This window comes from Balaenoptera acutorostrata, chromosome 7 (assembly GCF_949987535.1).
Source record: "Balaenoptera acutorostrata chromosome 7, mBalAcu1.1, whole genome shotgun sequence".
NCBI lineage: Eukaryota > Metazoa > Chordata > Mammalia > Artiodactyla > Balaenopteridae > Balaenoptera > Balaenoptera acutorostrata.
In genome coordinates this window covers 99,099,251-99,121,774 of record NC_080070.1, presented here as the reverse complement: position 1 = coordinate 99,121,774, position 22,524 = coordinate 99,099,251, and the positions used below count along the sequence as shown (strand labels likewise).

Sequence of the window (22,524 nt, the reverse complement as noted above, 5' to 3'; positions counted from 1 at the left end):
AGCCACGTTGCAGCCCTGCTAGTCCTGGGTGGGATGGCCACTGCAGTGCCCTGCCCCAGGATGCTGCAGGACAGGTGCACCCAACCATGACCTTCCCCACCTGCACCCGGGCCCTTCCTGGGGCAGAGGGTGGCAGTGGTCACGGGGTGGGCACAAGGAGGGGAGGCTGAGCAGGGCCCAGGTTCCAGGGCGCAGACAACTGGGCTGAGAACCCATCCCCAGGGAGCTGGGGACGGGGCAGGGTAGGAGAGGAAGAGGGGCTGGGGAGGCAGCAGGAAGCAGGGCACCGTGACCAGTCTCCAAGCCTCCCCACCCCCTACACGCTCCAGTGTGCCACCGCCCCATCAGACTTCACCGACAAAACACAGTTTCAAGAGTGGGGGTGCAGAGCATTAACCCCCAAGCAGGGGGCCCTTCTGAGCTTGGGACCCTGTGGACTACACTGGTCGTACAATCATGGTGCCCTGGGTGCAGGAACAAAGAACAAGGAAGCGAGAGGAAAATCAGCGCTGCCCACCAGCAAGGCTGGCCCCGCCTAGTCCCAACTCCCAAAGGGAGTCCTTCCTGACCCAGGAACATCCCTGGGAAGAGAGGATTTGTGCTCTGGACAAAAGCCATCTCCTCTTGTTACTACTGCCCTCTTTTCAGCATTGCCCTCTTTTCTTCCTCCTCCTCTCTTTCCTGCTGATTCAGGAATTTAAGCCTGATGCTTTGACCCGACCCGACCCCCAGTGCTGTGGACAGTGTGGGCTGCACTTCTTCTGGACACAGAGTTTGAAATTCTACACTGTTTGTGGCTTCTTTTTGGATTTTCCTTTGCTGCTCTTCCCTTCCTTGCGCCTCCCTCTGTCTGAGCGAGGGGAGATGTGAGATCTGTCTTTTAATTATGCTTTCCAGTAAATGAAGGTGACATTCCCCGCCTGGCAGGATGCCTGTAGCCCCCGCAGTGAGCGCTGGTGAGGCTCCTGGAGTTCACGGGGTGGGGTGGGGGCTGCTTTTCAGGACTGTGGGAGGCCCGGCGAGACGAGAGGAGAGGGGAGGAAAAGCTGGAGAAATTCACAGAAGCAGAGGACAACATGGGAAAGGGAGCATGGGAAAATGGGTAAGGGGCAGAAGATGGAAGGAAGGCGGCAACGAACAAAGGGAGGAAGGGAGGAAGGGAGTCAGCATTTTGCCTGCTCTACCCACACGATCTTAAAGACTAGAGTCTAACCTGGTAAAGCTGCTGCCCCCAAGCAGACAATACCCGTGCACACAGGCGCCTGGACAAGGGCTGAGAATCCTAGGTGGTGACAAGGAGTGCCAGCACCATGTCTCTTGCTCTGCTCCCATCAGATCCTTGAAAAACCTGACTCTGCTTACGTGTCTTCCCAGAGCACAGCCTAACAAATTAGTGCCCCATGAAGGTGTAGGTGCTCCGGGGAGAACTGGGGGAGGTGCTTAAATGGGAATGTTACACGGGACAGAAGAAGAAAGAGGGCAAATCCCCCCTGGAGCTCCCAGTAGGGCCCAGAGCTGTGCTGAGAAGAGCTGGGACTTTTCATTCACAAGAATCTTCACAAAAAGTGAACTCTATTTTTCCAGGGTGATCAATGCAGAGGCTGTATAAGCCAAGTGTACTCATAACCTCAAGTCTTGAAAACCCCTTCCTCCTAGCAGTATTATAATAAACCAATGTCTTGGGTCTTGTTGAGAAAGTACCACTAAATCTCGAATTGTTCGAGAAAGGAGGATAAAGGGCAACTTTCTATCTGATGGACTCACAGCCCAAAGATGACACACAGCTTCCCAGCCGAGCCTGACATACCGCCCAGAGATCCAGACTCACAAGAAGCCACAGGCCTCCCGTTCTTTCCGTTCCCTCAGGAATTATTACCTCTTTCCAGAGGAAGATTTCACTTTTGGATTGTGATATGGGCTCTACTGAGGTTTTCCTCACAGCAGCAGCAAAACCTCATTTGCCGAGGGAAAATATGACCCGCTTCAAAGACCTGGAGTATCTGATATGTTTACTGCCGTCTCTCTCGTGACCAGTGAGATATAAGAACAATATTTATTGCTAATTCAAGAGAGGAAGCTAAACTGTTGTGGTGAAGATGGCCCTGTTCTTTTAAGAGCAGACTTTTTCAAAACGGTGGTCTGTGGATCTCCTGCATCAGAATTACATGGAATGATGATTTAAGAATCAGATTCCTGCATCCCCACTGCAGAACTACTAAATCTCTGTGGGTGAGGGGTCAGCACCCACATTTAAATAAGCTAAGAGTTTGTCATCACGTATATACTGACGTTTCTGAATCAATGCTTTGAGCAGGGGGCCTCAAACTAGGGCAAGCCTCACCGTTGTCTGGAAGCCTGAGAAACACAGGTGGCTGGGTCCCACTCGCAGAGTTTCTGATTCAGCAGGTCTGGGGCGGGGCCTGAGCATCTGCGTTTCTAACAAGTTCCCAGTTGATGCCGAGGCTGCTGGTCTGGGGACCACACTTTGGAAACCACTGGGTTAGAACAATGAAAACAATTCAGCCTTGTGTCAGTCAGGTGTACCCTACTTAACTGTTCTCGGGAAGCCCCGAGGGTCAGAGTGTGGGTGGTGGTGGCAGTGGCGGGCTGGTGTTCTGTCCCTCCGGGAGGTGACCGTCTGGGGAAGCGGTGCAGAGCCACCTGGCCTTCAAGCCAGGCCAGTCTACACAAGGCCCCTGGGGGCAAATGTGGGTTGGTACATGCGTCTGTCAGATAACCAGGCTTCTGGTGGCTGGCTCTTCAGACTCGAGGGAGCTCAGTTTGGTTTCAGGTAACAATGGGGTTATAGGTATATCTTAGGGCAAGTCAGGAAGGATCCAGCAGATCCCAGAACTAAGCTGGTATAACAGGAGGTAGAGTCCTCCTCACCATGACTAACAGCCAGCTGGGCATGTTCCCATGGTGACAGACCACTAGGCCTCCAGGCTGATATTTCAGGGGCCTCAGGCCTCTGATACACCTTTTCCTCCATCTAGAAAGTATTTCAGCCTGACGCCTCCACAGACCACCTAGGACATGCTTGGCTGTGTTTTGGGGCAGCCCACAGTGTCTGACTTCCTCCCCTCCTGCCTCAGATGCCTGTAGTTACCAGTATGGCCACTAGAGGTCTCAGCAGGACAATTATTACCCTAGGAAGGGGCCAGGAAGAACCTGGGAGAAGCCGGAAAAGCGCGTCTTCCCACCACCCCAGGGATCTCCGGCAAAGGGAAAAGTAAGGTGAGGGGCTCATGACCTCTGCCTGCCTGTCCAGCATCCTCAGCATGACAACTGGTCTTGTGTGGCTGCCCAAGGATGTCATTTTCCTCTTCATACGGCGCAACAGTCACCGTGGGAGAAGGAATGGTAACACCAGGGCAATGCTGGTTGCCAAGAAGGGGCCTTAATTTCCAACAGCTGCTCCCTCCCAATGACACGGTCGATTGGCATTGTTCAATTTTATGTTAAGTGCCACGCAAATGTAGCTTTAAGAGTCCTCTAGCACAACCCTTCCAGCCAGATTTGCTGCTGCCTGCAAAGCCCTTATTCCACCAAAATCCTGGAGCTGAAATCCTGTCCCAGTCATATTTTCCAAGGTCGCAGCTCTTTGCAGTTCTCCGTTTTGTCCAGCAGCATTAGAGCCTAAGACACACACAGGGAGTCACCCACCTCTGTACTCCCCCTCCCTGTCCTGCTCTTCCCACCCAACTTTGAATCAGCGTCAGATCCAGGGGAGTCAGCTGCAGACCTGATGGGCTATCTTGGAAAAAGTTGCATGTTAAGCCAAACTTGATCTGTGGACAACAAAAGGGGCCAAATGTTAAATCAGTGATGATTCTTTGCTTTATAAAAAAGATTGATCATGAACATGCCATGGATTTACCATGGAAAAAGAAAGCTCTGTTAAAATGACATTGCGGGCTTCCCTGGTGGCGCAGTGGTTGAGAATCTGCCTGCCAATGCAGGGGACACGGGTTCGAGCCCTGGTCTGGGAAGATCCCACATGCCGCGGAGCGACTAGGCCCGTGAGCCACAACTACTGAGCCTGTGCATCTGGAGCCTGTGCTCCGCAACAAGAGAGGCCGCGATAGTGAGAGGCCCGCGCACCGCAATGAAGAGTGGCCCCCACTCGCCGCAACTGGAGAAAGCCCTCGCACAGAAACAAAGACCCAACACAGCCATAAATAAATAAATAAATTAAAAAAAAAAATGACATTGCACGGCGCTTCCCTGGTGGCGAAGTGGTTGAGAGTCTGCCTGTCAGTGCAGGGGACGCGGGTTCGAGCCCTGGTCTGGGAGGATCCCACATGCCACGGAGCAACTGGGCCCATGAGCCACAGCTACTGAGCCTGCGCTCTAGAACCCGTGAGCCAAACTACTGAGCCCACGTGCTGCAACTACTGAAGCCCACGTCTAGAGCCCGTGCTCTGCAACAGGGGAGGCCGCCACAATGAGAAGCCCACGCACCGCAAAGAAGAGTGGTCCCCGCTCCCCGCAATTGGAGAGGGCCCGCGCGCAGCAAGGAAGACCCAACGCAGCCCCAAATATAAATAAATAAAATAAATAAATTAAAAAAAAAATGACATTGCACATTTGGTTAATCTATGTATTTCTATAATTTTATGTAAACAAGGAGTGTATCTCAAAACTCTGCTGGAAACTAGCACGTGTGGGTCTCTACTCTTGCCTTCATTGGCTTTCAAATCATTCTCGGACTGCCTCACTGACTTCCCTGGCCCTGTTAGCTCAGTAAGCAATACACTGAAAGGAGAAAATGTGACTTAGTTCACCTACTGAGTCTCCCTAAGTTCCAGAGCTCTAATCAGTGGTATCTTGGAAAGGAGAGAAGTGGATATCAGCCAGATAACCTGAGACTGCAGAAATCAGCTTATCTGAGATGATCACACCTGGAGTCGGCCATGTCCACCTCCGTGTGGCAGGTCCGTGTAAGGGGGGCAGGCTACTTGTCTCTCACTTGCACCTTTCCCTCCTGCCCTTGTCCTTCCTCAGTTAATAACAGAGACAGAGCTCTTGCTCCTGTAGGCTGTCCCCATTTACACAGCCTGACTATAACTTTTTCCATAATCCTATGGTTAGAAATGAATACTGCTGGGAGGAAGCTGCATGAAACAGCCCGAGGTTAGGAGCAAACTTAGCATCATGTACTTTTTGAAATTAGCTGTTGTCAAAGTCGTTTTACAGATGAGGAGCCCAAGGTCCAGAAGGGCAGAGTAACTTTCCCAAGTTCATGCAGATATGTAGTGGCAGAGCCAGGAATGGGAACTGGGGTCCTTTCTTGGGATGTAGACTCCTTCACTTTCATTCACTTCCTGGTTGTGTACGTGGTTCTCTCTCAGAGAAAAATGAGCTGGGGCAGCACAATGGTAAGATGCTCTGATGGAAAGAGAACTGAGTTATAATCCAGGCTCTGCCCCATTTGGGCAAGTTACTTTCCCTCTGGAGGCCTCAGTCATCTGTGAATTAAGGGGTTTGGAGTGAAGAATCCATCTCTAAGGACCCGTAAGCTCTAGCATTCTGTGTATGTCTAAACGACGGGCTCGAGTCCCAGCACTGCAGGGGACTAAGTGCTCCATCACATCTCATGAGAGAGCCCCTGCATTTTTAAATTCTTGTCATCTCTGACAACTAACTTGGAAAGTTTCCTTCTCACTTCTTTTCGACATGCACTTGAAACTTCTGGGAGACTGAGGACAAGAGGAAGTTCCAACCCTGAAATCACGGTCAGGTGGGGAAAGCTGTACAGTAAGACAGGATACTTTTTGTCAGGCACAAATTCCTTCTCCCCAATGTATTACTCTGTAAATCTAGTTTATCACATATTGAATTTGTGTGTGTGTGTGTGTGTGTGTGTGTGTGTGTGTATGGGTATGTACAATGAAGGGCCAATATAACCCATATTTGGCTTAGAAACCATTATCCTTTCTCATTGATAATCACAGTTTTGTTCAATATATGTATATGTGTCCATCATATACACAAGTACAGAGAAAACAATAAACAAATGAGAAGATGACCACTTTTCTCCATGGCTCATTTTAGCCCTGTTGCATGGTATTTATTCTCACAGAGCATTCACTCCTGCAAAGGCTCACAGAGCAATAATCCATTTAGGCTGGTGGTCCCAGAAGAACACTGCACAGCAAAGATGCAATGGGTGCCACAGCCTGCATGAGGGGCCTACACACGTTTCCGCTCTGTGGAGTAGAATGTTGCTGTGAGAACGTGGACACTAGCCCAGAATCCTAAAATCTGACAATATGAGGGCTCATTGTCAGAGAACAATAACAAAACGCATTCCCCAGGTGTCCCCAGCTCCTTCCCGGGGAGGTGCCAGGCAGACAGCGGCAAGTTCTCTAGGGATTGTGGGAGAGAGAAACACAAATACAAAATCAGGAACAAAGACATAAGCTCTATGGCTTAAGAGCGACGGTTCATGCGGCCCCAGGGGCAAGCGGCGAAAGCAGGAATCAGAACAGCGGAGGAAACATGCGGGGATGGTAGGCGGAAGCGCACAAAACACAGTCCGGCCCAGAGGAGCCATGCTCACACTTACATGGCGTGATCTTACACTACCTTAGTGTGCTTTAAGCATTTCCATCATCTGAGAGTTTAGGAGGGAAAAACAGAATAGTTAAAGGTACAATAAATTAAGAGCTTGCACTTTATTTTTAAAGGTTAAAAATAACAGTGTCATTCCTGGCCATCCGATTCCTAGTGTGAAGAGCGATACGTGTGACGATTCTTAGTGGTGAGAAGCACAGTTCTGAGAGCCAGACCCTGGTTTCATATCTTGGTTCTGCCACTTGTAGCTGTGTGACTCTGTGTTAAGTGTCTTACCTTTCCATGCCTCAGTTTCCTCATCTGTAAAATGGGTCTAATAGTACCACTTACCTCATAAGACTGTGGTGAGGATGGAATAAATTAATACATGTAAAATACTTGAACAGTCCTATTCAAGACTAAGCATCATCTAAGTATTGGTTATCACTGTTGTTATTTTGATCTTTAGCTTCCTCAGGCAATACCACCCAGAGTAGATGATCAAAAGTTTACAGAAAGCTAAGGACTTGGTGAGAAATTTAGATGCTCAATAAGAAAAACAATTGAAGAAATCAAACATTCAGGAGAAAAAAAGACAAAGTTAGAAACGCACGGGTTGAGCAATAGTTTCTGTGTTGTTATAATTCTTTGAGGGTGTCATTTCAAATTCCAAGGCAATTCAGAGTAGCTTTTTAAGAAAGATAAATAAAAATCAATGGCACACACACAGATCGATTAGAACCCTGAGGCCTGGTTCATGTTGGACAATTCCGGGCTGTGTACACATCCTCAGGTGTTAACCTTTGGACTGATGGCATCTAACATGTTCTAACTTGCTTCTGCCCAGTGCCCCTCACAGTAAGCGAATTGCTAAAAGGTGCCAGCGCAAGGATTCTGGGTCGTGAGTACCAAGTCATACAGAAGGACAGACTCCTCTGTTCTTCCCCAGAACCATTCTGTCAGCTTTGACTTCACTCGGCAGGATACTGTGGTCAAGGAAAATATGGGACCTTAGCCTGAAAGGAACCTGCAAGTAAAGTGCTCTGAGGATAACCTGGGCTGAGTCTGCCTTTGCTGATGACACTCTGAGTCCCCGGGTGGCCAGGACCAGTGCCCTGCTAGTGCTTTACTTGCCCCCACAGTGAATCCCCTCCCACACCCCCATCTCCTAGTGGTGCATCTGCACACGGAGACAGGTCTTATTTAAAAACATGTGGCAGATGGACAAGAGGCACATGAAAAGATGCTCAACATCGCTAATTATTGGAGAAATGCAAATCAAAACTACAATGAGATACCACCGCACACGGGTCAGAATGGCCACCATCAAAAAGTCTACAAACAATAAATGCTGGAGAGGGTGTGGAGAAAAGGGAACTCTCTTGCACTGTTGGCGGGAGTGTAAATTGATACAGCCACAATGGAGAACAGTATGGAGGTGCCTTAAAAAACTAAAAATAGAGCTACCATATGACCCAGCAATTCCACTACTAGGCATATACCCTGAGAAAACCATAATTCAAAAAGAGTCACGTACCACAATGTTCATTGCAGCTCTATTTACAATAGCCAGGACATGGAAGCAACCTAAGTGTCCATCGACAGATGAATGGATAAAGAAGATGTACTAAATATACACAATGGAATATTACTCAGCAGTTATAGAGAATGAAATAATGCCATTTGCAGCAACATGGAGGGACCTGGAGATTATCATACTAAGTGAAGTAAGTCAGACAGAGAAAGACAAATATCTTATGATATCGCTTATATGCAGAATCTAAAAAAAATGATACAAATGAACTTATTTACAAAACAGAAACAGACTCACAGATTTGGAGAAAGAACTTATGGTTACCAGTGTGGAAGGGTGGCGGGGAGGGATAGACTGGGAGTTTGGGATTGACATATACACACTGCTATATTTAAAATAGCTAACCAACAAGGACTTACTGTATAGCACAGGGAACTCTACTCAATATTCTGTAATAACCTAAATGGGAAAAGAACTTGAAAAAGAATAGATACATGTATATGTATAACTGAATCACTTTGCTGTGTACCTGAAACTAACACATTTTTTTTTTAACATCTTTATTGGAGTATAATTGCTTTACAATGGTGTGTTGGTTTCTGCTTTATAACAAAGTGAATCAGCTATACATATACATACATCCCCATATCTCCTCCCTCTTGCGTCTCCCATCCTCCCTATCCCACCCCTCTAGGTGGTCATAAAGCACCGAGCTGATCTCCCTGTGCTATGCAGCTGCTTCCCACTAGCTATCTATTTTATGTTTGGTAGTGTATATATATGTCCATGTCACTCTCTCACTTCGTCACAGCTTACCCTTCCCCCTCCCCATATCCTCAAGTCCATTCTCTACGTCTGTGTCTTTATTCCTGTCCTGTCCCTAGGTTCTTCAGAACCTCTTTTTTTTTTTTAGATTCCATATATATGTGTTAGCATATGGTATTTGTTTTTCTCTTTCTGACTTACTTCACTCTGTATGACAGACTCTAGGTCCACCCACCTCACTACAAATAACTCAATTTCATTTCTTTTTATGGCTGAGTAATATTCCATTGTATATATGTGCCACATCTTCTTTATCCATTCATCTGTCGATGGACACTTAGGTTGCTTCCATGTCCTGGCTATTGTAAATAGAGCTGCAATGAACATTAGGGTACATGACTCTTTTTGAATTATGGTTTTCTCAGGGTATATGCCCAGTAGTGGGATTGCTGGGTCATATGGTAGTTCTATTTTTAGTTTTTTAAGGAACCTCCATACTGTTCTCCATTGTGGCTGTATCAATTTACATTCCCACCAACAGTATAACACAACATTCTTAATCAACTATACTCAATATGAAATAAAAATTAAAATAAATAAAAACATGTGGCATTCCATGAAACCCAGATTAATGGGCTGTCCTGTTCTTCTGACCCAGGGATACCTGATTCCTTCCCCTCTGACACCTTGCATCTCCTGCTTCCCATTTCGCCCTCACCTGACTTCTCTAGTCTGGTTATTACCTGACTATGTCACTTCTTATTCATCACTGGTCTGAGAAAGTTTCCAGGGTGGAAGCTGTAGGACTCTCCCGTCACTCTGAGTTCCCTCACACCCTTTCTCACTTCCTCAGAGGATTGTGTTGGCCCTCACTGGGATGTGAGCATTCGGATGAAGCAATGTGATCCTTTAAAGTTGGAATGTTGGGTGCTAAAAGCATCATTTCAAATGAAAAATGAAAAGCAACACTGGAAGTCTTCAGCTGGTCAAACACAGAAGGGAAGAATGACAAGGAAGATGCCAGGGTCTGTTAGGAAGCCTGGCTTAACCAACTTTTGCCAGAAAGGGTGAGTCATAGGCTGCCTGGGCAGGGAGCACGCTCACCCCTGGAGCACAGACCCCATGATGGTTCTCGGCTTCCACAGAAGTGCATTTTCCCACCAAGCAGTGTGTGTGTGTGTGTGTGTGTGTGTGTCCCCAACCACACACTGCTGTGCTCTGACAAGGCCTCTGCTTTGACCAGAGTTTTAACCTGGCTGATATTCTTTTGTGTAATGTAACTCCAGCTGCCAGTTGGGCTGTGGGCTCCTAAAGGCTGGGCCTGGGTTCTTCTTTCTCAGGCAGCCTCTCACTCTGTCAAGCACAGTAGCAGTAGGCCGTCTGCTGCAGGAGCAGGTTAAGGCTGCTGGTGATTGCAGCTTCATTTGTCTGGCAGGGATGCTGGTTTTTTAAAGACACACTCTCAGATCTTTCCCAACTGCAGGGACTGCCTCAAGGACACAGACTACAGTGCCTGGGCTCTGGAACACAGAGAGACACCTTGATCTGTCCAACACCTCTTTGCATGGATGCTATTTATGTCAACAGAATGTTGCTCTGGCAAAATTACAAACGGGAGAAAGAGGCAGAGGATACTTAGAAAAGCAAAGGGCTTGGCGGTGCCACGCACATGCATGGCCAGCACACTTTTCTCTTCGCTACAGACACAGACAGGCCTTGTACCGTCCCTGCTCACACGGGACACCTCTGAATGTTCAGAGGGCTCACGACACATGTGCCACTCTCAGAATGGGGTATCAACCAATAGGCTGAGAGTCCACCTATTAAGTAATTTCATTTGTAATACTCAAAACATAAAAACAGACATAGCTTTATGTTACCATTTGATTGACTCACACTTGAGTGAACAGCTGTCTCATTCATTGGAAACTTTATAAAACCCAGCCCAAATGTCCCTCTGAGGTTTCTTTTATATCTGGGTGATTTGCACTGAGTCCTGGGAGTTTGGGTTCTATAGTTTAATTTCCCACTTCCTAGGTGGTAGCAGATAATAGATGGAACGCTGAGTGTTGACTGATTTTTTTTTTCCTTCAAATGCATCACCTCCTGACCCTTCGGTGCTCCGTGGTGGAGGGTAACAAAGAAAAGAACAGAAACGAAAGAGAGTCCTAGTGAAAACTACTTTCAATTGAGAGGCCTTTCAGAGAAGACATAGGAGGTGGCGCTGCAATTTACTGTTATAATCAAAGAAATCTAGGCTGGATGTGACCTTGGTAATTAATTATCCAGTCCCTTGCTTCATTTTACAGATGAGGAAACAAAAGCTCAGAGAGGACAAGTGAAAGCCAGCTGGAGAGTCAGGGTGAGAGGCAGACCACCTGACTTGTGGTCCAGGACCACCCCACCTACCACACCACTTCCCATTGGCAATAGAAGGGCACAGTTTTCTAAGCAAGGACCTCCATTAGGGAATATAATAGGAATAGTATGCCCAGCCTGCCCTCTGAGTTTGGAAAGGTTTAATCTTTTCATAAGCAAGCTAAAGGCAAAGTTGGAAAACTGCTCTAACTCCTCCAACAAGATACAAATCAAGGGGTGTGTGTGGTCTGCCTCTAGGTCACTGATCTCCAAATTTGAAGAAACTATGGACCCCTTTAAAGGAAAATAATCCTCCAAGACCTATGGTAAATTTTCTTAACCAGCATTTGAGAAACATTTACTTAAGACAGCTGAAGTCTCATTCTTTGAACATGATTTTCAATTGAGAAGTCTCACTGAAGAAAAGACAAGTTTTCTGTTTATAATCGGTAAAATGAAAGCACAAAACCTAAATGTCCTTATTAAGCCCAAAGACCCCCATCTCCCCGCAAACATATGTGCCTGAAATCTGATTTGAGAAATACTGTCCTAGCTCAGAATTCATTACTGCTCTCTTGTCTGGCCCATGAATGAACTTCTTCAGTTTACATCCCTCCCATCTTCGCTCCTTTGGTAGCTACTTCTTTTGTACTGAATGCATTTCTTAGTTCACATTTTTGCAATGGAACCTGTGTGTCCTGTATTCCTGTTGCCTCGTCACCCTATCTCTCTCTTTCTGAATCTGGGGTCACTTTGTGATTTACCTAATATTTGCTTTAGATGAAAATTCAGCACAATCCTGCTTTTGTGGAACGGTGTTTGTAATGAAAATGCTAGTTTTCTAAGGTGAAAGTGATTCAGGTTTGGAATCTGCCATCTAGGCAGCATCAGTCCCCATCTGGATTTCAGCAATGAAGTTCCATCGGTTAAAATGCACCTTAAACACCTCAGCTGGACTTGTACGGTAGTTAATTTCCTTGTTTTACAATCTTACCAATTTAATGTTGCCATCCTGTCCTCCCTCTGGGGTGACAGGTGGCTAAAAACACATTTAGATTTTCCTCTGAGGGGGGATTTCTCTCTCCTTGACAGTCTCTCTCTGCTCTGTGTCTCACAGACAACTAGGAATTTGCCATGGAGCTCCCCTTGGGAATGCCTCTTTCCTGCCTCTCTCCATTCATCTATCCTGGGTCAGAATTTTCTTTTTTGTTAAGAATTCATTCCCCAGTGGAAACGTAAGCATGGCAGAGTTTTTTCCAGTCTCTTACAGCACTGTTGCTGTTTTCTGCTCTGGATTTTATGGAAAGTGATTTAAAAAATGGAATGGGTCCTAGTTCTATATTATTTTGGCTAAAAAAAAAAAAGGAAGCATGTTTCTCTATACTGTACTGTACTTGTACATTCCAATATGGCAGCCTCTAGACACACGTGGCTATTTAAATTTAAGTTAATTAAAATAAAATACAGTTAAAAATTTAGTTCCTCAGTCTCACTAGCTACATTTCAAATGCTCAGAAGCCACATGTATCTAGTCTAGGACACTGTACTGGATAGAGCAGATAGAGAACATTTCCATCATTGTTCTGTGAGACAGTGCTGCTCTACAACATTTATTGTGCTCTAATAAAACTTGAATGTAAGCCGTGTACTATGCTGTAGAAGTCTAATTCTGAAAAAGGTACAATGAAACATAAATATGTAAGTATGTAAGTCATCTTCAGTCAAAACCCACCTGTAAAGTGCTGAGGATAATTATTTAATATATTTAATAAGCAATACAGGGACTCTCCTGGTGGCTCAGTGGTTAAGAGTCCGCCTGCCAATGCAGGGGACACGGGTTCGAGCCCTGGTCCGGGAAGATCCCACATGCCGTGGAGCAACCAAGCCCGTGCACCACAGCTACTGAGCCTGCGCTCTAGAGCCCGTGAGCCACAACACTGAAGCCCACGAGCCTAAAGTCCGTGCTCCACAACGAGAGAAGCCACCGGAATGAGAAGCCACCGCACACAATGAAGAGTAGCCCCCGCTCGCCACAACTAGAGAAAGCCCGCGTGCAGCAATGAAGACCTAACGCAGCCAAAAATAAATACATAAATAAATAAGTTTATTAAAGAAAAATAAGCAATACAGGTAGAAGTCTGGGCATCTTTATGTTCAAGTCAGCCACATAAAGCCTCATCATTTAATTTAGATTCTAAGAAGATCAGCCTTTATTTAAATGAAAAGATAGAACTGACTTCCTCTAAATGGAAGTAGGTGTGTGAGGTTGGGGACCGTGGAAGTGTATTGGGAAATATATCAGAAACACCTGGAAACTTGCATCAACTTAGACAATTCCTCCTCTACCCAGATAGGATGAGGATTTGTTGGGGGAGGGGAGGTGCTGCATGCGGAACTTCTGTAGCGTGAAAAAGCTCATCAGGTGGTTCTGATGTGTCTTCTTACTCCATCCCTCTAGATGGGAACCACTGCTCCCAAGAATGGCTAAACTGGTTGAGGAGACTTGCCTAATTACAGGATATCAAGGACAATTTATGTAAGTCAAGTATGTAAGTCTTTATATGGGTTATATTAGTCAGAGTTCTCTAGAGAAGCAGAACCAATGGGAGATAGATACATAGATAGTGAAACTGATGGTAAGAATTGGTTCATGTAATTATGGAGGCTGAGAAGTCCCACAGTCTGCTGTCTGCAGGCTGGAGAACCAGGAAACCCAGTGGTGTAATTCAGTCCAAGTTCAAATGCCTGAGAACCAGGGGAGCTGAAGGTGTAAGTCCCAGTCTAAATCTGAAGGCCAAGAATCGGGAGTGCTGATGGCACTTCTGTGGGGCAGGAGGAGAAGGATGTTCCACCTCAAGCAAGAGCAAATTCACCCTTCCTCCAACTCTGTGTTCTATTCAGACCCTCAACAGATTGAACGATGCCCACTCACACTGGTGAGCGTAATCGTTTTTACTCAGTCTACTCTGTTCTGGAAATACCCTCACAGACACACCCAGAAATGATGTCTTACCAGCTATCTGGGCATCTCTTAGCCCAGTGAAGTTGATCATAAAATTAATAATCACACAGTTTAAGTTCTGGCTACAGGGGATAGTCTCATGGGCAATTCTGCATAAAAGTCTAAATAGAGAGAGTAAAGCCTTCTGGTTAGCAAGGTTACATTGCTTCTCCAAAGCAGTATGAGTAAAGTCTGAAAGCAGGTTAGCAGAGCATTAAACATTTATTCATTCAAGAATCACTTATTGGGCTTCCCTGGTGGCACAGTGGTTGAGAAACTGCCTGCTAATGCAGGGGACACGGGTTCGAGCCCTGGTCTGGGAAGATCCCACATGCCGCGGAGCAACTAGGCCCGTGAGCCACAACTACTGAGCCTGCGCATCTGGAACCCGTGCTCCGCAACAAGAGAGGCCGCGATAGTGAAGAGGCCTGCACACCGCGATGAAGAGTGGCCCCCGCTTGCCGCAACTAGAGAAAGCCCTCGCACAGAAACGAAGACCCAACACAGCCAAAAATAAATAAATATAAAGAATCACTTATTGAGCATCTAATAATATCTGTCAAACACCTTGATATGTACTGTGAATACGATAAAATAAGTAAGGGATGATTCTGGACTGTGGTAGCTGAATTTCTGCATGGGCTTTGGAGTCAGCCTGGGTTTATATCTGGTACATTCTAGCTGTGCTCTCAGGCAAATTACTGAACTTCTCCAAGGTTCAGTTTCTTATTAAATTGGAGATAATGTTAGCACTTATGCCATAGGGTTATTATCAAAATTGAATAAGATGCATAGTAAACATTCAGTGAAATTTAGTGACTACAGATTATTAAAGAGCATATAAGGGGCGGAGTCAACATGGCGGACTAGGAGGACATGGAATTTGTGTCTCCACACAACTGGGGCACCTACCAGGCACCGGTGGGGGACCACAGACACCTGAGGGAATGGGAGGAACCCCCAGTGACCGGGTAGGATGTGGGGTGGAGCAAGGGGGGAGGAGAAGTGGAGGCGGCACGGGACCCGTGCCCCTGAGGGGTGGCTGGGGGAGGAGGAGGGATCCCACACCCGAAGGGGGATGGGGGGGACGATGGGAGGGCAAAGGATCAAAACGCAGCATGGCAAGCGTTTCCCCTGCCCACCTGGGCCCCCCGGGAGCCTGCTGAGATCCTGGGCCTGATCCTCTGCCCACCAGGGCCCCCTCCAGCAGCGAGGGTACTGAAGGAGTGGGAGGGAGGGAAGGGGGAGCAAAAGTAAAGGCCAGACCTCCAGCACCGGCACCCCTGAGAGGCAGCTGGGGGAGGGGAGGAGTTCCTACACCCAGCGGGACCCATCTGCAACGCAGGAGACCCTGTGGGGGAGTGCAGAGGAACAGAAGGCAATGCAGCCAGCACTTTCCCTGTCCACTTAGGTACTGGGAAGCCTGTTGGGCTTCCAGGCCTAATCCTCTGCCCTGGGAGCCTCCCTCCTGCTGTGCAGAGCCCAAGCCCCACCCCTACACCTCCCCCCCCAGGGCCCTACCTCTACACTTGGAGACCCCCTCTGAGACCCCCTCCAACCATGCTGGGCCTAAACCCCACCCACACACCCTCACTCAGGGCCCTACCTCCAAACTCTGGAACTCCACACTCAGGAGGCCCTCCTTTCCATGTGCTGCCACTCCCCTTCAGCTCACGTCCTAAGCAGAGGCCCCGCCCCATGCCTGAACGTCACCCAGCCTAGGCCCTGCCCCACGTTTAAATGTCAGCCCCTTGCGTAGGCCCCTGCCTAAGTTCCACCCCCCACCTAAACTCCGCCCCCCATAACCAAGGCCTTTTTTTTTCTTTTTTCTTCTTTTAGGTTGGGGTTCTGTTTTACCTTCTTGTTGTTGATGCATTTATATTTTTATTTTTTCCAATAAAACTTTTTTCTAATTTTATTTTATTCTTTATACTTTGTTATTGTTCTGCTCCTTTTGACTTGTTCCCCTTTTTAAATTTATTTATTTATTTTTTATTTTTTGTTGTGGTTTTTGTTTTACCTTGTTGCAATTGTTTCAATTTTTATTTTTCCTAATATACTTTTATTTTTCTTATTTTATTTTATTATTTATTCTTTGTTATTGTACTGCTCCTTTCTTTCTTTGTTTTTTCTTTTTTTGCCATGCCATGTTGCTTGCGGGATCTTGGTTGCCAGGCCGGAGGTCAGGCCCGAGCTCCTGTGGTGGGAGTGCTGAATCCAAACCACTACACTAACAGAGAACCTCAGACCCCAGGAACTATTAATCAGAGTGAGGCCTCCCAGAGGTCCTCATCTCAGCACCAAGACCCGGCTCTACCCAACTGCTTGCAAACTCCAGTGCTGGACACCTCAGGCCAAACAACCAGTAAGACAGGAATACAGCCCCACCCATCAAAAAAAAAAAAGAAATGACAAAAAAAATATGTTACAGACGAAGGAGCAAGGTAAAACCCTACAAGACCAAATAAATGAAGATGAAATAGGCAACCTACCTGAAAAAGAATTCAGAGTAATGATAGTAAAGATGATCCAAAATCTCAGAAATAGAATGGAGAAAATACAAGAAACATTTAACAAGGATCTAGAAGAACTAAAGAGCAAACAAACAGTGATGAACAACACAATAACTGAAATTAAAAATACCCTGGAAGGAATCAATAGCAAAATAACTGAGGGAGAGGAATGGAGAAGTGAGCTGGAAGATAAAATGGTGGAAATAACTGCTGGGGAGCAGAAAAAAGAAAAAAGAATGAAAAGAATTGAGGACAGTTTCAGAGACCTCTGGGACAACACTAAACGCACCAACATTTGCATTATAGGGGTTCCAGAAAGAGGAGAGAGAGAGAAAGGACCCGAGAAAATATTGGAAGAGATTATAGTTGAAAACTTCCCTAACATGGGAAAGGAAATAGTCAGTCAAGTCCAGGAAGCGCAGATAGTCCCAGGCAGGATAAACCCAAGGAGAAACACGCTGAGACACATAGTAATCAAATTGATAAAAATTAAAGACAAAGACAAATTATTAAAAGCAACAAGGGAAAAATGACAAATAATATATAAGGGAACTCCCATAAGGTTAACAGCTGATTTCTCAGCAGAAACTCTACAAGCCAGAAGGGAGTGGCACAATATATTTAAAGTGATGAAAGGGAAGAAACTACAACCAAGATTACTCTACCCAGCAAGGATCTCATTCAGATTCAACAGAGAAATCAAAAGCTTTACAGACAAGCAAAAGCTAAGAGAATTCAGCACCACCAAACCAGCTTTACAACAAATGCTAAAGGAACTTCTCTAAGCCAGAAACACAGGAGAAGAAAAAGACCCCCCAAAACAAACCCAAATCAATTCAGAAAATGGTAATAGGAACACATATGTCGATAATCACCTTTAATGTAAATGGATTAAATGCTCCAACCAAAAGACACAGACTGGCTGAATGGATATAAAAACAACACCCTTATATATGCTGTCTACAAGAAACCCAATTCAGACCTAGGGACACATACAGACTGAAAATGAGGGGATGGAAAAAGATATTCCATGCAAATGGAAATCAAAAGAAAGCTGGAGTAGCAATACACGTATCAGATAAAATAGACTTTAAAATAAAGACTATTACAAGAGACAAAGAAGGACACTACATTATGATCAAGGGATCGATCCAAGAAGAAAACATAACAATTGTAAATATTTATGCACCCAACATAGGAGCACCTCAATACATAAGGCAAATGCTAAGAGCCATAAAAGGAGAAATCAACAGTAACACAATACTAGTGGGGGACTTTAATACCCCACTTACACCAACAGACAGATCATCCAGACAGAAAATAAATAAGAAAACAGAAGCTTCAAATGACACAAAAGACCAGATAGACTTAATTGTTATTTTTAGGACATTCCACCTGAAAGCGGAAGAATACACTTTCTTCTCAAGTGCACACGGAACGTTCTCCAGAATGGATCACATCTTGGGTCACAAATCAAGCCTTGGAAAATTTAAGAAAACTGAAGTCATATCAAGCATCTTTTCCGACCACAATGCTATGAGATAAGAAATCAATTACAGGAAAAAACCTGTAAAAAACACAAATACATGGAGGCTAAACAGTGCACTGCTAAATAACCAAGAGATCACTGAAGAAATCAAGAAGAAATAAAAAAATACCTAGACACAAATGACAATGAAAACACGATGATCCAAAACATATGGGATGCACCAAAAGCAGTTCTAAGAGGGAAGTTCATAGCAATTTAAGCTCACCTCAAGAAACAAGAAAAACCTCAAGTAAACAATCTAACCGTACACCTAAAGCAACTAGAAAAAGAAGGACAAAAAAACCCCAAAGTTAGTAGAAGGAAAGAAATCATAAAGATCAGAGCAGAGATAAATGAAATAGACATGAAGAAAATAGCAAAGATCAATAAAACTAAAAGTTGGTTCTTTGAGAAGATAAACATAATTGATAAACCTTTAGCCAGACTCATCAAGAAAAACAAGGGAGAGGACCCAAATCAATAAAATTAGAAATAAAAAAGGAGAGATTACAACTGACACTGCAGAAATACAAAAGATCATAAGAGACTACTACAAGCAACTTTATGCCAATAAAATGGACAACCTGGAAGAAATGGACAAATTCCTGGAAAGGTACAACTTTCCAAGATTGAACCAGGAAGAATTAGAAAATATAAACAGACCAGTCACAGGTGATGAAATTGAAACTGTAATTAAAAATGTTCCAACAGACAAAAGTCCAGGACCAGATGGCTTCACAGGTGAATTCTATCAAACATTTAGAGAAGAATTAATCCCTATCCTTCTCAAACTCTTCCAAAAAATTGCAAAGGGAGGAACACTGCCAAACTTCTTCTACGAGGCCACCATCACCCTGATACCAAAACCAGACAAAAATAACACAGAAAAGAAAATTATAGAGCAATATCACTGATGAACATAGACCAAAAAATCCACAACAAAATACTAGCAAACAGAATCCAACAACACAATAAAAAGATCATACATCATGATAATATGGGATTTATCCTAGGGATGCAAGGATTCTTCAATATATGCAAAACAATCATGTGATACACCATATTAACAAATTAAAGAATAAAAACCATATGATCATCTCAATAGATGCAGAAAAAGCTGTTGACAAAATTCAACACCGATTTTCGATAAAAACTCTCCAGAAAGTGGGCATAGAGGGAACCTACCTCAACATAATAAAAGCCACATATGACAAACCCACAGCAAACATCATTCTCAATGGTGAAAAACTGAAAGCATTTCCTCTAAGATCAAGAACAAGACAAGGATGTCCACTCTCATCACTATTATTTGACATAGTATTGGAAGTCCTAGCTAGCCACAGCAATCAGAGAAGAAAAAGAAATAAAAGGAATCCAAATTGGAAAAGAAGAAGTAAAACTGTCACTGTTTGCAGATGACATGATACTATACATAGAAAATCCTAAAGCTGTCACCAGAAAACTACTAGAACTAATCAGTGAATTCGGTAAGGTTGCAGGATACAAAATTAATGCACAGAAATCTCTTGCATTCCTATACACTTACAACGAAAGATCAGAAAGAGAAATTAAGGAAACAATTCCATTTACTATCGCAACAAAAAGAATAAAATACCTAGGAATAAACCTACCTAAGGAGGCAAAAGACCTGTACTCAGAAAACTATAAAACACTGATGAAAGAAATCAAAGATGACACGAACAGATGGAGAGATATACCATGCTCCTGGATTGGAAGAATCAATGTTCTGAAAATGACTGTCATCTACAGGTTCAATGCAATCCCTATCAAATTACCAATGGCATTTTTCACAGAACTAGAACAAGAAATTTTACAACTTGTATGGAAACACAAAAGACTCCGAATAGCTAAAGCAATCTTAAGAAAGAAAAATGGAGCTGAAGGAATCAGGCTCCCAGACTTCAGACTATACTACAAAGCTACAGTAATCAAGACAGTATGGTACTGGCACAAAAACAGAAATATAGATCAATGGAACAGGATAGAAAGCTCAGAGATAAACCCATGCACATATGGTCACCTTATCTTTGACAAAGGAGGGAAAAATATACAATGGAGAAAAGACAGCCTCTTCAATAAGTGGTGCTGGGAAAACTGGACAGCTACATGTAAAAGAATGAAATTAGAACGCTCCCTAACACCATACACAAAAATAGACTCAAAATGGATTAAAGACCTAAATGTAAACCAGACACTATAAAACTCTTAGAGGAAAACATAGGCAGAACACTCTATGACATAAATCACAGCAAGATCCTTTTTGACCCACCTCCTAGAAAAATGGAAATAAAAACAAAAATAAACAAATGGGACCTAAGGAAACTTAAAAGCTTTTGCACAGCAAAGGAAACCATAAACCAAATGAAAAGACAACCCTCAGAATGGGAGAAAATATTTGCAAATGAAGCAACTGACAAAGGATTAATCTCCAAAATATACAAGCAGCTCATGCAGCTCAATATCAAAAAAAAACAAACACCCCAATCCAAAAATGGGCAGAAGACCTAAACAGACATTTCTCCAAAGAAGACATACAGATGGCCAACAAATACCTGAAAAGATGCTCAACGTCACTAATCATTAGAGAAATGCAAATCAAAACCACAATGAGGTATCACCTCACACTGGTCAGAATGGCCATCATCAAAATATCGAGAAACAATAAATGCTGGAGAGGGTGTGGAGAAAAGGGAACCCTCCTGCATTGTTGGTGGGAATGTAAATTGATACAGCCACTATGGAGAACAGTATGGAGATTCCTTAAAAACTAAAAATAGAACTACCATATGACACAGCAACCCCACTACTGGGCATATACCCTGAGAAAACAGTAATTCAAAAAGACACGTGTACCACAATGTTCACTGCAGCACTATTTATAATAGCCAGGACATGGAAGTAACCTAAATGTCCATCAACAGATGAATGGATAAAGAAGATGTGGCACATATATACAATGGAATATTACTCAGCCATAAAAAAGGAACAAAATTTAGTTATTTGTATTGAGGTGGATGGACCTAGAATCATACTTCATACACAGTGAAGTAAGTCAGAAAGAGAAAAACAAATACAGTATGCTAATGCATACGCTAATGCATATATATGGAATTTAAAAAAGCAGTACTGATGAACCTACCGGCAGGGCAGGAATGAAGATACAGACGTAGAGAACAGACTCAAGGGCACGGGGGAGGGAGAGGAAGCTGGGATGAAATGAGAGAGTAGCATTGACATATATACACTACCAAATGTAAAATGGATGGCTAGTGGGAACCTGCTGCAAGCACAAGGAGATCAACTCGATGCTTTGTGACAATCTAGAGGGATGGGATAGGGAGGGTGGGAGGGAGGCTCAAGAGGGAGGGGCTATGGGGATATATGTATACATATAGTTGATTCACTTTGTTGCAGAGCAGAAACTAACACAACATTGTAAAGCATTTATACTCCAATAAAGTTGTGGGAAAAAAAAGAGCATATAGTTTAGTGAGGAAGATAAACTCATTTGATCTGTACTCTTCAGTGCAGAGATGGCTGGTTCAACTGATAAGGAAATGGTGCTAAAGGAGTCAAAGGTATAGATTTAATCCCTGTGTGGTCCAATAAGTTGTACAGTAGACCAGATGCCCCTGCCTTTAGCCCTATCATCTCACAAACGTGGACCTCTAGGAAATGAAGATGATGGTATATGGACAATCAAAAGTGAGAGCTGAGAATGATCCAAGATGGAGTTGGTCCAAGTTTCTTCCTTCAGAGATAAGCAGACTAAGGTTCAAAGTCAAAGTACTTTGACAAACTTTAAACATAACCCCTTGGTGACAGAGCTGAGGTCAGAACTTAGGGATCCTGATTCTCTGCTCAGTGTTCATTGTATATGCACTGATAGTTTCCTAATGGAAGAGAAATCTTCATCACCATGAAATATTAGGAAAGATGCTTATCTTACTATCACTGGGCTGTGGAGTTATTTCCAAACCCACTGCATTAGCTTTGGAACCCAGACACCACACTGGGTACAATTTTCATTTGTCCTCAGAAGAAAATTGACATCCTATGAGACATAGCTCCTAGAAGGGACTCCATGCAGACTCACAATCTGTTACAGCCAAGTGTTCTCAGGATCTAGTTTGGGGTACATCCCAAAGGTCAGTCTGGCTCATTAATGCTCAGCAGGGGTAAACCTTCAGTTCTTTCTGGAATATTGGAATGACTGGGACCACACAGTGAACTAATGAAAAACAGG

The 22,524-nt window shown here is 44.3% G+C and overlaps 1 protein-coding gene across 3 annotated transcripts in view; it reads right to left on the bottom strand.

Moving 5' to 3' along the window:
• Positions 1-22,524, bottom strand: part of LHFPL3 (LHFPL tetraspan subfamily member 3) — a 555,860-nt gene that overhangs the window by 42,432 nt on the left and 490,904 nt on the right. The window contains exon 3 of one of the 3 annotated variants that reach the window (XM_007177308.3): positions 6,572-6,619. The exons of 1 other annotated variant lie outside the window; for it this stretch is intronic. In XM_007177308.3, the coding sequence (XP_007177370.1) occupies positions 6,603-6,619 (17 nt within the window). In that variant the 3' untranslated portion in view covers positions 6,572-6,602. The remainder of the gene's footprint in view (positions 1-6,571; positions 6,620-22,524) is intronic. One more of the 3 variants, XM_007177309.3, reaches the window with a different exon arrangement.